We start from the raw sequence: 17,891 nt of genomic DNA, 5'->3' as shown, positions 1-17,891 counted from the left end.
TGTATGTTGCTCTGAGGTTCTTGGAAAAAAAGTAGAACAGAGCATAATAAGATAAGTGGGAAAATAGACAAGCAGGAGTCAACATTCATATGTTTTCCTGACCCTAAGCAACAGTGTTGATGTGTCACTGGTGACATATGTTGTAGTTGGTTAATATGCAATCCACTGTAACCCTGTGAATGAAAAATGGTGTTCCTGAATTTGCCTCCACCACCCCTTTCTCAGAAGAAGATGTTGCTGGAGAAATCTCCTGAGAGGGAGGGGTTGGTGGGGACATAGTATGAAGCCGTTTGGGCCTATCAGGATGGGGCTGAGTGGGGCTTATAAGCTCCACCCCTAACTCAGCCTCTTTGCTTTTGTTGCACCCACACTCCCTCCCTGCCGTATGGGCTTTGCCAGTTGCCATATTGGGGCTGAGCAGGAATTTTTTGGTGGGACTGTGATTTCAGCTCCCTTGCATTTTGCCTACTTCATACTGCAGGGATTTGATTCATTTGGCTTTCGGAATGGTGAGGTTAGCTCGCCTTATTGGTGTGGAGTTAGGCAAGGTGAGGAAGACTGGGGGTAAACAACAGGTATACTGAGGCATTAGTGGGCAAAGGGAACCTTGTAGGGAACCACCACTGCTTGCTGCTTGGGTGGGACCTGGGGGGTGCCCTCCTGACATGACTTGCACATCATGGTGAACACCAGGATGGTGGGACTACGATAAAGAGGTGGGGTGCACACCCACGGCTCAGGCAGCAAGGAGGGACATAATTGCTTCCTCATTCTTGGCTGGAAAGCCACATCCGATGACTGTTGACATGTCCAGGGGACTGGAGGGATTCTGCCCTACCAGATAATAATAATAATAATAATAAATTTAATTTATGTGTCGCCTATCTGGCCGGTGGCCACTCTAGGCGACGTACATACAATAAATATAGCAAAATACAATACAAAAAATACAGTGTAATAGTATAAATTATAAAACAAACAATACATAATAGGAGGCATGTAAACAAAAATATTAAGCTTCCCCAGAAATCCCAAAAGCCTGTTGAAAGAGCCAGGTCTTTAAGGCCTTGCGGAACATATTCAGGGAAGAGATGTGCCGAAGATCTTGTGGGAGGAAGTTCCAGAGGGTGGGGGCCGCCACTGAAAAGGCCCTCTCTCTAGTACCCGCCAATCTAGCTGCTTTGGTCGGCGGGACTGAGAGAAGGCCTTGTGCGGCCGATCTTGATAGGCGGCATGATTGGTGGCGTTGTAGGCGCTCCTTTAGATAAACTGGGCCGAGACCGTATAGGGATTTAAAGGTTAATACCAACACCTTGAATTGGGCCCGGAAAACAACTGGAAGCCAGTGTAGATTGAACAACACTGGCGTGATGTGGTCCCGGCGATGACTGTTTGTGAGTAGTCGAGCCGCCGCATTTTGTATAAGTTGTAGTTTCTGGACCGTTTTCAAGGGTAACCCCACGTAGAGCGCATTACAGTAATCTAATCAAGAGGTGACCAGGGCATGCACTACCAGTGGGAGCTGATGGACAGCAAGGTAGGGTTGCAGCCTACATACAAGGTGTAGTTGATACCAGCTGAAATCTGAGCCTCCATGGACAGCTTGGAATCAAGTACAACCCCGAGGCTGCGGACCTGGTCCTTTAGGGGTAAACTCACCCCATTGAACTTCAGGTCAACAGTTCCCAACCTTCTCTTGTCCCCCACGAGCAGTACCTCGGTCTTGTCGGGGTTCAGTTTCAGCCTATTTCTTCCCATCCACTCACGGATTCCAGGCACTTGGACAAGGTTTCCACAGCCAACTCTGGCGAAGATTTAAACGAGAGATAGAGCTGAGTGTCATCCGCATATTGGTGACACTGCAGCCCAAATCTCCTGATGATCGCCCCCAGCGGCTTCATATAGATGTTAAATAGCATGGGAGAGAGGATAGAGCCCTGTGGCACACCACAATTGAGAGGCCAAGGGTCTGAAACCTCCTCCCCCAATGCCACCTGTTGGTACCTATCAGAGAGAAAGGAATGGAACCACCGTAATACGGTGCCTCCTATTCCCAATCCCTCTAGGCGATATAAAAGGATACTGTGGTCGACAGTATCAAAAGCCGCTGAGAGATCAAGGAGGACAAGGAAGGTGAATTCTCCCCTATCTAATGCCCTCCTCATATCATCTACCAGAGCTTAATCCTCATCTGCCCAAGTAGTTTGAATTTGGTTTGAATTGGTTTGATCTGTTTTAATTTGCTCAGTTCGGTCAATTTGATTGCACTTCCTCCAAAGAAGGTTTGTTATATTTGAATAAATATAACATTACACCAACATTATGTCTCTGAGTCTTCTTGCGGGTGTGGTGGCAAATAAGCATAATTGGAAATGAAATGGCAGCAACCATTTCATTTAAGTCACTACAAGAGATTGGTATGAATGATAGGAGCTATGAAATGGAAATGGACCACCTTCAAGTCGATTCCGACTTAAGGTGATCCTATGAATAGGGTTTTACTGGTAAGCAGTATTCAGAGGTGGTTTACCATTGCCTTCCCTCGTGCCATATAGCAGATATCACAGTTCCCTACTATTTTTAGAGTAATGCACACATAATTACTAAAATCAATGAAAACATTTGATAGCAAATTGTTGTTTTTAACATGGCAGTGTGTTCAAACATACAATCTCCTGATGCATTCCAAGATGCCAAAAGGGTTGTACTTAGCTTGAGCTAAATTCAGGTATCTTCAGTAGAGTGACCATTATCCAAAGATGCAGATGTAGTACCTTACCTTAAATGTTATTATACAGCCAAGAGAGTGGCTGTATACTATAGGCAGTGTGGATTTTTCATATTCCACAAAGTTAAATTGAAAATACACCCCATGCCATTCTGATGCTTCTCATAAGGTCATTTCAAAACAAACAAAACTTATAGTCCTGAACTTGCTTTACAATCCTCTAAATTTTCATGATGATATACAAAACAGAAAGAACAGAGAGTTCAAAGTCTAAAAAGAGAGAGAAAACCCAGAGCCCTTTTGGACTTTTTTCTGTCAGAGTTCTCATAATCTGTTGGAATTCATTAAAAATCAGCCATGTTCACAGAGTACCTGTAATCCTATTACTGACCTTGCCCCATACTCTGACCTTCATCTTCTGCAGTTTAAAAGTTAAAATAAAATGCCTGGCTGATTTTTAATTAATTAAAATTAAAGAAATGTTGCATTGAATTGAATGATAGTGTCAGGTATGCTCAGTAAGAACCAACTGCCAGTGTTCTAAAAGCCAGACTCACAGCTGCTTGGCTTGGATAATCAGAGGGCCACACCCAGGCCAGACCTTTCTTTCACTTGAGACAGTCATGGCTTCCCCCAAAGAATCCTGGGAAGTATAGTTTGTGAAGGGTGCTGAGAGGAGACTTCTATTCCACTGACAGAGCTCCAGTGGCCAGAGTGGTTTAACAGTCAGCCACTCTGATTGAAGGTCTGTGAGGGGAACAGGGCATCTTGTAGCAACATCTCGGTCAGACTGAGAAGGTGAATGCCACATTGGAGCAGTATCTCCATTGTTATGTCAATTACAAGGAAGACAACTGGACAACCTTTTTGCCCTTAGCGGAATTCGCTTACAACAATGTAGTGCATGCTACCATGCAACAGATCCCATTCCTTACCAACCTGGGATACCACCCTCAAGCTTTTCCCACCCCACATGCCAGCCCCACCTTTCCAGCAGCCAAGGACTTCGTGCAAGAGCTTCAGGCAATGCAGCAGTTCCTGAAGGAACAGGTAGAGAGGGTGAAAGTGGACTATAAGAGAGCTGCAGATAAATATTGACAGGATGGGCCCATAATCTGTGTGGGAGACAGGGTGTGGCTGTCCACGAGTTATCTAGCTACTAGGGTGCGCTGCCATAAGCTGGAGGACCAAAAGGTGGGCCCCTTTCGAAGTTGAGGGGCAGATCAAACAAGTGGCCTTTCGCCTGAGGCTGCCTCCTTCCTTCAAGATACATCCGGTGTTTCATCGCTCCCTGCTTATCCTTGAGCAACCCCCTGATCCCCACAGGGAGCCAGAGGTGCCTCCGTCCTCCCGTAGAGGTGAATGGACAAGAGGAATATGAGATGGCACAGATTTTGGACTTGCAGAGGTGCCGAAGGCGGCTTCAGTACTTCATCCACTGGAAGGGGTACAATCAGTTGGAGTGTTCGTGGGAATCAGCTGATGACATCCATGCACCAGACTTGGTGAGAGAGTTCCATGATGCCTACCCAGACAAGCCCAAGCCCAGGGGGTGGAGGGAGATGGTGCATGGAGGGGGGATCATGATGCGTCCCAGGTGCAAGGGGAGTTAGATCAAAGAGAGGAGTCAGATGAGGTCCCTGGGGAAGTTATAGGAGGGGGGCTCTGTCAGCCCACAGACTTCCTCACCCATCTCTCCTGTCAAGCAGATCCCACCCCGTCCACGAGTTCCCCACCTGAGCCATTGGGAAGTGACTCTTTGCGTGCGCCAACCCCACCCGCGCTGGAATCCCCGCCTGGCACTTCTAAACATTCCCAGCCAACCAGCTTCCCACTCCCTGAGGTTACACCATCACCTAATGAACCCCCACTGTCAGATGGGGTGTCAGAGGCTCGCCCCCCTCACCCCATGCAAGAAGGTACGAGAAGCAGAACTCTCAGAGGGTGAAAGTGAGGAGGAGCCATTGGTTACGGGTGAAGACTTTCCCTACTTAAGCAGGTGCCCACCTAGACTCTAGGGCTGAGTCAACTCTCCCCACACACTGCACAGACTGCTTAGTTAGACTAGTTAGGGCAAGCAGTGAGTCAGAATAGACAGCTGTATGAAGCGCCCTGCTTTGGATGTAACCATCACACTAATAAAATGAGAATTAAACCAAGCCTTGCCTCCGCCTCGTGTCTCAGGCTCTGGGCAGAACACCAACACGTGTTTGGAATGCTCCTGCAGGTCCCAATCCAGGCATAAGTTATACCAGGAAAAATGTCAGTCTAAGAAAATTAATTATAATAGAAGTCAATGGAGTGGCCTTACTCCCTGACTGAGGTATTTCAGAGAGCTGGCTTTTACTCCCGGCTCAGCTGGTGTTCATTCAACCCAGCAGCTCTTGGATGGCAACTGGATGCAGCGGTACTTTATGCCAGCTTCTCTTGCTCCAGCACAACTTACACCAGCTTCCCCTGAGTTGGATTGCTCTGTTACACTTTGAGCCTGGAAGGATAATACCCACCATCTATTATGAAATGGTCTGAAGACTTTATCACCCTTGCTACATTTGAACATACTTTCTATAAATACCAACTTTGATTGGATTCCTATTTGGACATTTGGTTGGCATATACTGATTTTTGTGTGTGGGTATTTATCTGATTTCTTACCCACACTCCTCCATAAGGTCCCAGAAAAGTTTATAGCACTTTAAAAATATAGTATTAATTAGATTAATAATAATTAATCACATTAATTAAGATGTAAACTACATAATGAGGGCCCCAGATGGACCTCTATAGGGAGGGCATTCCACAACTTAAGGGCTGCCACAGAGAATGCCCTCTCCCAGGCCGCCACCCTCAAACCTCTGAGAATGGTGGAAATAACAAGAGAGGCCCCTCTGTTGATCTGAAAACCTGAAAATGTTTGTAGGGAAGGAGATGGTCTTTGATATTTGGGCCCTATGTTATGTAGATGTTTTGGAACAGGGAAGTCTGTGTGTGTCAGCTTTCTTTCTTTCTGGTCTCTGGGGGGAGGGGGTGATCCAATGGAGAGGGGAAAGAAGAAGCCAGATGAAGTGGTATCCATGGGCACTCACTCAAAAATCCAACTGTGCCCACAAGCCTTATAAAGGTTAGTGACCGCTGCTCTGTAATATGAGCAATTTATACCCCATATTATTCCCCAAACACTGCTGATTCTAAATTTAAGGCAACAAAAATATTATGTTTGAAGCAACAGTTACCATTCTTGTTTCAAAAATGTAATATTTACTGCTTTTTTATATATGAAAGAGAAATCATCCAACAAAGGTCACTTGAACAGTTTTCATTCCAAAAGTATGTTCTCCTTATGAAATATACAAAACAATATTTTATATAATTCTGTACTAAATAACTGAATTCTTTAAGTATATATATATAACAATTTCAATTTTTAACTTTTTCTTTTTGAGTCACACACAGCATGAGCTGGAACATCTCTCTGAAAGCAACAACAATAATAAATTAATTGAAGCTACAGGGATTCTGAATCAGACTGAGACTATGATACTGGGGAAGGAGAAGTTAGCACTTTATCCCATAGCATTTTCTAATTAAAATCAACTTCTTGAAGCTGTTCTTTGCCCTGTAGGATAACCTGCAAGTAAAATTCTACTTATTTCACTGTTTGCTTATATTTGTTTGTGAACTGCCTTGGTATTTCTTCTTGAAATGAAAGGCAGTATATAAACAACAATAATAACAATACCACTATATTTTTCCTCTGCAGGGCAAAAAAGCAGTTTGGGGGTGGGATTTAATCAAGAAAATAACATGGGGGATGGGTTAAATCCACCCTCCCTAGTTCTGTCATCCAGATTTAATCCCCCCTAACCCCCCTAAATCCAGATATTAACCTTCATTTTTTAAAGCAGGAGGTTTTAATCATGGATGTCTGGAACATCTTCTCCTTTAACCGACAGAATTACAATACTGTAAAAACAACAGTTATCCACAGGCAATAAAGAATTGTGAATCCATCAGGACAATCTTACAAAAATGTCATTAATAAAAAAAATCTAGTCATATCAATTTTAATCTAAAAAACAAATGGGCCAAGGCTTTGATTCCTCCCATTAACACCAGATGTCACTAATATTTATAAAGAGAAATACATGTATTGTTTCATAACTAGGGATATTTTAGTATATTTTTCAACATATCACTATGCTCAGACCTCTAACCAGTATGTATTACAACAGTCCTTTTTCCAGCTGCCAGCTTACCTGTTTGATGTCATATGCAAGGAGAACATATTTTAAATCTGGAGACACTGAATATCTTGATGCTTTAAAAGTTACCTAAGAACAGAACACAGTGTTGGTAATTTTATTACACAAAGAGTACTTTGTCTTAGACATATCAAATACAATATAAGACAACCGAGAAAGTGAAGCTCTTAAAAATAGACAAAACCAGCATTTATATACACTAAAAAAGTTTGAAAGCAATTGGTGCAAGAAGGCAGCATGATTGCTTGATAAAAATAAGACAGTGACACATATCTGTTTCTAATCTATTTTTTCCTGATCCAAGCATTTTACAAAGCTCTTTAAAAAAAGAGTTTTACAAAAGATTTAAAATTGTCAGTGGTGTGGCAAATGTAGAAGAGAAAGACGCGTTATCAACCTAATAATTCTTTATGTCTAGATAAGAATACATGACACCTAATTGAATTCAAGGCTATAATTTAATCAAGAGGTAATGGTGGTGTCAGAAAGAATTTAATGGATCTGATGTAGAGGAAGGATCAGAGTGTACTTGAAGCAACAGAACCATTTAAGGGATTTCTTTTTATGTGAATCTGAAGACACTTCCTATCTGAAGAGGAAAGAGGTCAAGCACAAGACATATCAAATGTGCAGGGACGATGGGAAAAGTATCTCCGGAGCATTACGACCAAAATGGAACATATAGTGGGAAATATCCAAAATGGGTTATGGTCATGCATCTGCTAATAATGCCCCTCCCTCTTCGCCCCATAGGAATGAGAAATTTCAAATATAGAACAGTCTTTTAAATATTTTTTTCACAAGAATAGTGTATACTATGTGTGCTCTGCTGCAAAACGTTATACTGCTGCACTCTCCCTCTTTTTTATCAAGATTTCTTTTTATTTGTCCTGTCTCTCTTAGGGTTAACCAACGCATGATGTTAAGCCTGTTTTTTCCCCTTTTTATATTGCTGAACTCCAATCACTTTATTTTCAGAGCTGCAGTGTCTGCTGAGGACTGATTTAACTGAAAAACACTTCATGGCTGCTATATGCCCCCAAATGTGGTGTTTACCTCAAACATTGCCCTCGGGAAATAGCAAAAGAAGGTGATTACAGGGAGAACCACTGGTACCCATTTGAATCCAGACTTATACAGTTGATAGTTATGCAAAATGGAAGTGGGCAACAATAAGCATTGTTTATAAAAAGCATGATCAACAGTAGAATCCTAAACTAGGATGGCATTCAGTGTTAGTCCTACTCAGAGTAGGCAAAAAAACCTTGCAGTTTAAAAGTGTACCTATAGCCAATATATATTTCTATTAAACTTTAAAAAGCAGCAAAATTGGGCAGCTATAGTGAATGCACCAGAGGAGCAGGAGACTTCACCTCCTCTCTGAGATATTGTACTGCAATACAAATTTGTAAAAATGCAAACACAATTTGGTTTGGTCTTTCACAGTCCAATCCACTTTTTGTGTAGCTTAGAAGAATTTGGTAACATGTCCCTCTGAGCATATGGTGAGCAGCTGCAACATCTGCCATCTCCAAAAATGGAGAATTATATTTGTATGTATGGTAGTGTTCTTCCTTTGCTTCTTTTCTGTGTTACTACTGTTTCTACAGAGAATCTAACCTAGAAAATTATATTTCTCTCATTATTCATTGTAGAAATCTGTGTCAACTTTATTTTTTATTAATCTCAAAGCCTTTTTATTGCTTAAAGTCATATGATGTGAAGACAGCCTTTTTGTGTTTCAAATTAGATGTTATGTTCTATTTCTAATTTGGGTACATTAACAGTTGAATCTGAAACTGCAGTTTGATGTAAAATCAGACTGATTACAATATGATGCTACTTAAGCAATGACTCTAGCTGTTGGAAAAAACAAACATTGCCTGCTGCGGATGTATGTTTTCAGCCCTCTATTAACCTACACCACTTCAGGAAAGGTGGGCATAGTTAATTAAAAACATAGAGCACACCTAGAATGTTGCTAGAATATATTTCACCTCCCACTGTTTTATCTTGTGCGAACTGAGACACTCCTCATGTCCATTGGAAACTATTCTGCAGAACAGTCAGTGCTATTATTCCACAATTGTTTTTGAGGTTTTTTAATGCAAAGCGTTGCTGTACTTCACATATTCACAGAAACAAAAGCAAAAGAAAATGATTTACTATAAGAAACTTCACAAAAATTGCAAAGTAAATCAAACATATTTAAAGAGACTACCTGAACTATATCAACTGTTTTCATATTGTTGCTTCCTCCCTGCTAAAACAAGATCAGCACATGTCTTGTTTCTGTTATTTGGACTGATTGCAGGTGTTGCCACCACTCACCATATGCTCAGAGGGACATGTTACCAAATTCTTCCAAGCTACACAGGAAGTGGATTGGACTGTGAACGAGCAACCCAAATTGTGTTTTTATTTTGACAAATTTGTAGGGAAGAACAATGTCTCAGAGAAGTAGTCAGGTCTCCTGCTCCCCTGGTGCATTCACTATAGCTGCCCAATTTCCCTGCTTTTTAAAGTTGTATAGAAATATCTGTTGACTATAGGTATGTTCTTAAATGGCAAGGTTTTTTGCCTATTAGTGAATTTCTCTCCTTTTTAATCCGAGAGGTAAGCAATAGGTTCCTGTGCAAGGTTGCTGAGAATGGATTGATCATGTGCATGCTTATTGACTTCAGTGGGATTTACTCCCGTGCAATCATGGCTAGGAAAGGTAAAACTGACCATGGGGGGGCAGAAGGGGGAGAGGAGAGGAGAGGGAAAGAAGAAAGGGGAGAGGGGAGCAGAAGGAAGGGGGTGGAAGGAGGAGATTGGAAGGGGAGGGGGAGGGTGAAGGAAGGGGGAGGGAAGGGCCAAAAGGGAGGTGATGGGAGAAAGGAGCAGGGAAGAGAAGGTTTGATAATTTACATTCTTATTGAGTTCAATGGGATTTACTCCCATGCAATCATGCTTGAAAATGAAATGGACTGCCTTCAAGTCACTTCCGACTTATGGCAACCATATGAATAGGGTTTTCATGGTAAGAGGTATTCAGAGGTGGTTTACCATTGCCTTCCTCTGAGAGGCAGTGACTAGCCCAAGATCACTCAGTGAGCTTCATGGCTGCATTTGAACCCTGGTCTCCCAGCTTGTAGTCCTAGCATAGGTAAAACTGACCATGGGGGAGGGGGAGGGGGAGGAGAGGAGGGAGAAGGAGGGGATTGGAAAGGGATGCGGTAGGGGAGGGGTGAAGGAAGGGGGAGGGAAAGGGCAACAGAGAGGGCATAGGAGGGAGGAGGAGGGGAGGGCAGGTTTGATCATTTGCATGCTTTTTGAGTTCAGTGAGATTTACTCCTGTGCAATCATGCTTAGGATAGGTGAAACTGACCTGGGGGAGGGGCAGGAAGGGGGGAAGAGTAGGGGGAAAGGGGGAGGAGAGGAGATTGGATGGGTGCGGACTGGAAAGAGGGGAAGCCCCTTTTCTTTTCTTTCCAAAAGGGTTGAGAACAATATCATTCTTTTTCAGGGTTTCCCCCGCCTTTTTATTCTACAGCAGGCACATGTAGCCTCCCACCCAAATTTAAACCAAAGCTGTCCCTGGCCACATCCACACCAGGTCTTTATTTCACTTTAGGAAGTCATGCCTTCTCCCAAACAATCCTGGGAAGTGTAGTTAGTGAAGGGTGCTGAGAGTTGCTAGGAGATGCCATGTTCCCCTCACAGAGCTTCAATCAGAGCAGCTGACTGTTAAACCACTCTGGCCAATGGAGCTCTGTCAGGGGAATAGGAGTCTCCTCTTAGCACCCTTCACAAACTACATTTCCCAGGATTCTGTGGGGGAAACCATGCTGTCTAAAGTTAATTCAAAGTCTGGTGTGGGTGTGGCCTCCTGATTAGGCAAGCTTAGCAGCTATGAGTTTGGCTTTTAAAACATTGACAGTTGGTTCTTACTGAGCATGCCTGGCCTTGTCATTGAGTTCAATGCTAAATTTCTTAAATTAATTAAAAATCAGCCAGGAATTTCTTAAACTTTTAAACTGCAGAAGATTAAGGTCAGAGTATGGGGCAAGGTCAATAATAGGATTACAGGTACTCTGTGAACATGACTGATGTTTAATGAATTTCAACAAGTTATGAGAACTCTGACAGAAAAAAAGTCCAAAAGGGCTCTGGGTTTTCTCTCTCTTTTTATACTTTGAACTCTTGATACACAAAACAGTCAGAGAGAATCATCAAGAAAATTAGAGGGTTGTTAAGCAAGTGTTTCTGAGTTGAAGACTATAAGTTTTGTAAGGTTTTGTGTTGAAATGAGCTTATGGGAAGCATCAGAATGGCATGGGGTATTTTCAATTTAACATTGTGGCATGTGAAAAATCCATGCTGACTATAGTATACAGCCACTCTTGTGTCTGTATAATTCATTAAAGTTAATGAACAGGACTAACTCTGAGTAGGACATAGTTGAATACAACCCTATATGTACTCACAAGTCAGTCCTACTGACTCCTGGATTAAGTGGGGTTATGATTGCAGCCTGACATAACATATACATTGACTTTTACTTTTATAGTCCATCTTTTTTTATATAAATAGATTATTACATTGGTTTACACATCTTAAACCACAATTAAACCAATAAAAACCACTAAAATATATGTCACCATCCACAGTTCTTTTTTATCATTAATTTTATTCAAATTTTCCAACAAAACAAAACAAAAAACAAATTAAACAATAAAATAAAATGTTGACTTCCGATTTGTCGCAGATCAGTTATAGGTCTATGATATATAACAAACCTGTCTCTTAATATATTACAAAATCACTTTCCTCCAGTAGATATCTTAATTAATCATCAAATCTCATTAACATCATTTTATTCTTTCCGCAAAAAGTCAAAGAGAGGTTTCCACTCCTTGAGAAATATATCCCTCGATTTTTCTTCAAATAAACATGTCAATTAATCCATCTCATCAAGTCTACTAGGACCAATAATTTCAATAGCCATTTTTCCATTATCAGTGTTAATTCCATCTTCCAACTTCCATCCTTGCACCCATAATAATCTTGCTGTCATAGTCATATAGTAAGAGTCTGATGGGAATTTCCTTCATCACAAATATTTCCTTGCCATCATTTCTGAATGTGTTGCTGAAATATTGTTGTAAAGTCATGTCTCTGTTCCTCTTTTTTACGAAATGCACTAGCACATCTCTTGAGAGTTTTTCCATTGTCACGTATCTGGAATTAATTCTATAAATTTTCTCAATTTCAAGTTCCATCAAATCATTCCAGTCCAGAAATTCCATCGAAACATTGATAGCTTTATCTCTGATATCTTCATCAATTTCTCAAGGGACAACGCCAAATTCCAAACAGTAATCTTTATCTCCAGGATCCACAAACTCCAAATATTTTTCCAGTTCCACACTTGATAAATCTGTTCCAATCTCCAGGACTTGCATCCTCCCTTCAATTTTTGCCATAAAGTCCAAATCTTTTTCCAATTCCACATTTGATATATCTGATCCAATCTCCAGAATTTGCTCCTTCCCTTTAATTTCTTTTTCATATTCTATTGCTTGTCCATCTGCTTCTTTTCTCATATAATCCTTTATTTCTTTCAACTCCTGTTTCACTTTACCAAATTCAGTTGCCATCTCTTGTCTACTCTGTCCCAGTTCTTGTTTCCTTATCTTAATCTCATCCATTATCTTCTGAAACATATCCAGAGGGGAAAACCCTTCCAGGGGTACATCCAGGGTCTCTGCCACTTCTTTGATTGTCATTCTTAAAGCCGAAAAAAACCCTTCAAATTTCCAATATAGCCACAATTCCCAAGCAAAGAGTAATTTGCTTCTTTTTCCAGCAATAAGGGAGTTAATATTCCAGGCCTGTTGACATCTGGTCAGCACAGTTCTTATCTCCCGCACGTCCAAGAATGCAAAACAAATTTGGTTCACAGCGCCGAACAATTAGTAACATACACGAACAGCAGATTCGTCTAAAGAAAGTAGTCCAAGAAAAAGTAGTCCCAGACATATATCAATCAAATAATCATCTAAATCAGATTTTCTCTTCGGATAAGTTGCCCCTCATCCGTTTTAATCTTTATAGTTTCCAAATTCAGGCCTGCTTTTTGCCATAAAAAATAAGATAAGGTTTTTAAATTTCCTTTCCTCCTCCTTAATTCCTTGTATAAAAGAGAGAAGTGTAACTCACCCAGGTATCTTAATTGCTGGTTCTTAAACAAATCCCTTTTACTGTAGTAATTTAAGCCAAATGATAAGATTAGACTGAAGAAAGCTCGCCCATTGTGGATCGTTTAAAAGAAAAAACGTCTCGCTTTTTTTCAGCCCAGCTTGCTGGAAGTCCTAACTCTGTCCTCGGCTGCTAGGTATGCCTTCCTTTCCCAGGGAATTCCTGATCAATTCCAGCCACCGACAGCCCAAAGAAGTTTCTGTGGATAATCTATTCGGTTCACCCTTGCCTGGGAGAACATTTACACCAGTCAAAGTTCCCTTTTGACTGATTTTAAACTGAAAAAAGCTTCCTCTGAGACAGAGCTCTCTCAGAGGCAGCCACAGGCGGAGCAATCTTCCGGGAAGTCCTCACCATCCACAGTTCTTAATAGTAGCTTTCTTTCCAGTCATACTATGCCCTTAATGGTGAGTTAATTAGCACTAAATAAAATGTTTGATAGCCCTGAAATGCTTATGAATTACTGACACATTTAAACTATTCTGTAAAAAAAAACCTGCTACAGGTAAATTGACAAAAATCATAACGCAAAGAAGAAGAAGAAAACCTATATGTTCCTCCTGATAACAAAACATTGCTAATTCTGAGATAGGAAGTCATTTTCACTAGACTCAAAGGTATTTAGACAGTCCATTTAAATAAACAACTATTTCAGACTTCTAGGAGAGTCTTTACAATGAGGACATATAAGCAAGCCAGCTTTCAGAGAGTAAGTGAACAGGCAGAGCAAACAGGAGTTTGACAAAGGAGCTGTAGCAAGGAAAGGAAAAAGGCCAAGAAGGCTCTCAGCCATGTACTCTGAAGGGCTCCATAGCAGCTTGATTGGAAGGGGTGTGGCCTGATAGCTATTGGCTTAAGGGCATGGCCTGAGAACTGCTGAGGGCAACAAGCAGCAGCTGTGTGTGCTGGGACTTTCATTCTGTTTCCTGACTCCAGCAGACCAGAGCAGAGGGAGGTGTCTCAGTTGGTCTACAGATGAGGAGATATAAGCAAGCCATCTTTCAGAGAGCAAGCAAACAGGGAGAGCAAACAAGAGTTTGACAAAGGAGTTTGACAAGGGAGTTCAAGGGGGAGGTCCCTAAAGAAAGAAAGAAAGAAAGAAAGAAAGAAAGAAAGAAAGAAAGAAAGAAAGAAAGAAAGAAAGAAAGAAAGAAAGAAAGAAAGAAAGAAAGAAAGAAAGAACATTCTTTCATTCATTGTACATTCATTGTACAGTGCAGCACATACCAGTGGGACCCTCAAGTTTACCCTGAAGTAGGACAGGACAAAGCACAGGCCACTCCAAAGCAAGTAGTTAGAAAGAAACAAAAGGTAGAAGAGAGAATGAATGGGAAGGATGCTGCAGTGGTTGTGACCTGCAAGGTGTGTGCCATGTTTGTTTTCTTGCCTGAGAACAACATGGCATACACGTGCAACAAGTGCAAGCTCGTGACATTGTTGGAAGAGAAAGTGAGAGGCCTGGAATGGCGGGTGGCCACACTGAGGACTATAAGAGAAGATTAAGAGTTCTTAGACAGAACGCTGGAACAACAGCAGCAAAGAGAAGTGGAGGTGGAAGAGCAACAGCATGTGGTAGCAGAAGAGGAGACTGCTTTGGAGAGGAGCAACGAAGTGGAGGAAACTCCATGGGAAAGGGTGACAGTTAGGAGCAGAAGAGCTAGAAGACACCCTTCACCAGTGGAGCTATGGAACTGCTTTCAACCACTCGAGGATGAGACTGGAGGACAGCCTGTGGTGGAAGAATTACAGGAGACCCCTTGCGACAACAAGCAAGAGACTGAAGCTCAATCAAGCAGGGACAATGAAACCATGCCCTACAACAAGAAGAGAAGAGTACTAGTAGTGGGAGACTCCCTACTGCGAGGGATTGAAACCCAAGTATGCTGAGAAGATCCGTGGGTGTGCTACCTACCAGGAGGACGGATTAGAGATGTGACAGAAGGGTTGCCATCACTCATCAAGCCCACCGACAGGTATCCCTTTCTCCTCATCCATGTGGGAACAAACGATACTGCCAAACGGAGCTATGAAGAAATCACATCAGACTATGAAGCTCTGGGAAGGAAACTCAAGGACTTTGGGGCCCAGATAGTTTTTTCATCCATCCTTCCAGTACTTAGAAGAGGAGTAGAAAGGGAAAGGGAAATACTCCGTGTGAATGAATGGTTACGAAGGTGGTATCGACGTGAGACGTTTGGATTCTGGGACCATGGGAAGATGGACTGCTGGCAAGTGATTGGTTGCATCTCACAAGTACTGGGAAGAATGTGTTTGGCCATAGCATGGAAAAGTTCATCAGGAGGGCTTTAAACTGAATCCTAAGGGGGAGGGAGACGTAAACTTGGTGGTAACAACTGATGAAGTCTTGTGCACAGTAAAAGAAACAGAGAGATCGGCTCTAATAGGGCCCAGTAACAGTCCTCAGAAAAAAGTAGTAAGGAAGCCAAGCCATAAATCACATGGTCTTCAATGTCTGTATATTAATGCACAGAGCATGGGAAACAAACAGGACGAACTTGAACTCTTAATACAGGAGGGCAATTACGACTTGATAGGTATAACTGAAACTTGGTGGGATCACTCCCATAACTGGAATACAGCAATTGAAGGATATAACTTGTCAAAAACAACAGAAGGAATAAAAAGGGAGGTGGAGCCACGCTATATGTTAAAAATATATATCCCTGCACAGAAATTCAGGAAGATGAGCTTGGTAGCTCCACAGAGAGTATCTGGATTAAAACTAATGGGGCAAGTAATAAAGGGAATGTGGTGCTTGGAGTCTACTACTGCCACCCAAGGAGAAGACGAGAATGTAACTTTTGAAAAGCAAATTGCCAATGTTTCAAGGAGGCATGATGTAGTAGTAATGGGGGATTTCAATTATCCCGGTAACTGTTGGGAGACAAATTCTGCCAAACACGGCCCCTCCAAGAAATTTCTGACTTGTGTTGGAGATAACTTTCTCTTACAGAAAGTGGAGGAAGCAGCCAGAGGATCAGCTATCCTGGACTTGATTTAACCAATAGAGATGATTTGGTGGATGAAGTGGCAGTTATGGGAACTCTGGGGGAAAGTGACCACACCATACTTGAATTCTTGATTTTAACAGAAGCAAAAGCTGAGAGTAGCCACACGCGCACCCTGGACTTCAGGAAAGCTGATTTCAAAAAACTCAAAACAATTGTAAGTATGGTTCCATAGCAAACAACCCTAATGAGAAAAGGAGTCCAAGATGGGTGGGAGTTTCTAAAAAACGAAATTCTAAAATTGCAATGGCAAGCAATTCCAACAAGGAAAAAAGGGGGGAAACAGCAGAAGCCAATGTGGCTTCACAAAAAGCTTAGAGATGACCTGAAAACAAAAAAAAGATACATAGAGGAAGTGGAAAGAAGGCCAGGCCACAAAGGCAGGTATCATGGAATTGCAGGGATGGTGTCAGGAAGGCTAAAGCTGAGAATGAGCTGAGGTTAGCGAGGGATGCTAAAAGCAACAAAAAAGCTTTCTTCAGGTACATCCATAGTAAAAGACAGAGAAAAGAAATGGTGGCACAGCTACTCAATGAGGAAGGCAAAATGATAACAGATGACAAAGAAAAGGCAGAAATACTCAATTCCTACTTTGGCGCAGTCTTCTCCCAAAAAAGGGTCTATGACCTTCCCAGGAAACATGAAGCAGAAGGGGCAGGATTGGAGCTTGAGTTTGACAAACGGTCAAGGAATACCTAATCACTTTGAATGAGTTCAAATCGGCAGGGCCCGATAAACTGCATCCTAGAGTATTGAAGGAACTGGCTGAAGAACTCTCAGAATGGCTGTCTATTATCTTTGCAAAATCGTGGAGGACTGGTGAAGTGTCAGATGACTGGAGGAGAGCTAATGTTGTCCCTATCTTCAAAAAGGGCAAAAAGGAGGAACCAGGGAACTACAGACCAGTCAGCCTAACATCAATCCCTGGAAGAACTCTGGAGCAGATTATAAAGCAGTCAATCTGTAAGCACCTTGAAAACAATGCAGTGATTACTAGGAGCCAACATGGATTTATGAAGAACAAATCCTGCCAAACTAATCTTATCTCGTTTTTTGATCAGGTAACCTCCCTTGTAGGCTGTGGGAATGCTGTAGACATAATATATCTCGACTTCAGCAAAGCTTTCGACAAAGTGCCACATGATATTCTGATTAGCAAGCTAGCTAAATGTGGGCTGGATGGAACAACTATCAGGTGGATCCACAGCTGGCTCCAGAATCGTACTCAAAGAGTGCTTATCAATGGTTCCTTCTCAAACTGGGTGGAAGTAACGAGTGGGGTACCACAGGGCTCGGTCCTGGGCCCAGTGCTCTTCCACATTTTTATTAACGACTTGGATGAGGAGGTACAGAGCATGCTTATCAAATTTGCAGATGATACAAAATTGGGGGACATAGCTAATGCTGTAAATGACAGAAAGGAAATTCAAAAGGACCTTGATAGGCTGGAGCATTGGACTGAAAACAACAGAATGAAATACAACAGTGATAAATGCAAAGTTTTACACTTAGGAAAAAGAAACCAAATACAGAGTTAAAAGATGGGGATACTTGGCTCAGCAATACGACATGTCAGAAGGGTCTTGGGATTGTCATTGATCACAAGCTGAATATGAGCGAACAGTG

At 41.9% G+C, this 17,891-nt stretch overlaps 1 protein-coding gene across 2 annotated transcripts in view; it reads right to left on the bottom strand.

Annotated features, from left to right (window-relative positions):
• Positions 1–17,891, bottom strand: part of DPP10 (dipeptidyl peptidase like 10) — a 503,938-nt gene that overhangs the window by 243,593 nt on the left and 242,454 nt on the right. For both annotated transcript variants that reach the window (XM_061612954.1, XM_061612953.1), the window contains exon 5: positions 6,985–7,059. In XM_061612954.1, the coding sequence (XP_061468938.1) occupies positions 6,985–7,059 (75 nt within the window). The remainder of the gene's footprint in view (positions 1–6,984; positions 7,060–17,891) is intronic.

This window comes from Rhineura floridana, chromosome 2 (assembly GCF_030035675.1).
Source record: "Rhineura floridana isolate rRhiFlo1 chromosome 2, rRhiFlo1.hap2, whole genome shotgun sequence".
Classification (NCBI taxonomy): Eukaryota; Metazoa; Chordata; class Lepidosauria; order Squamata; family Rhineuridae; genus Rhineura; species Rhineura floridana.
This window is presented reverse-complemented; position numbering and strand designations above follow the sequence as displayed.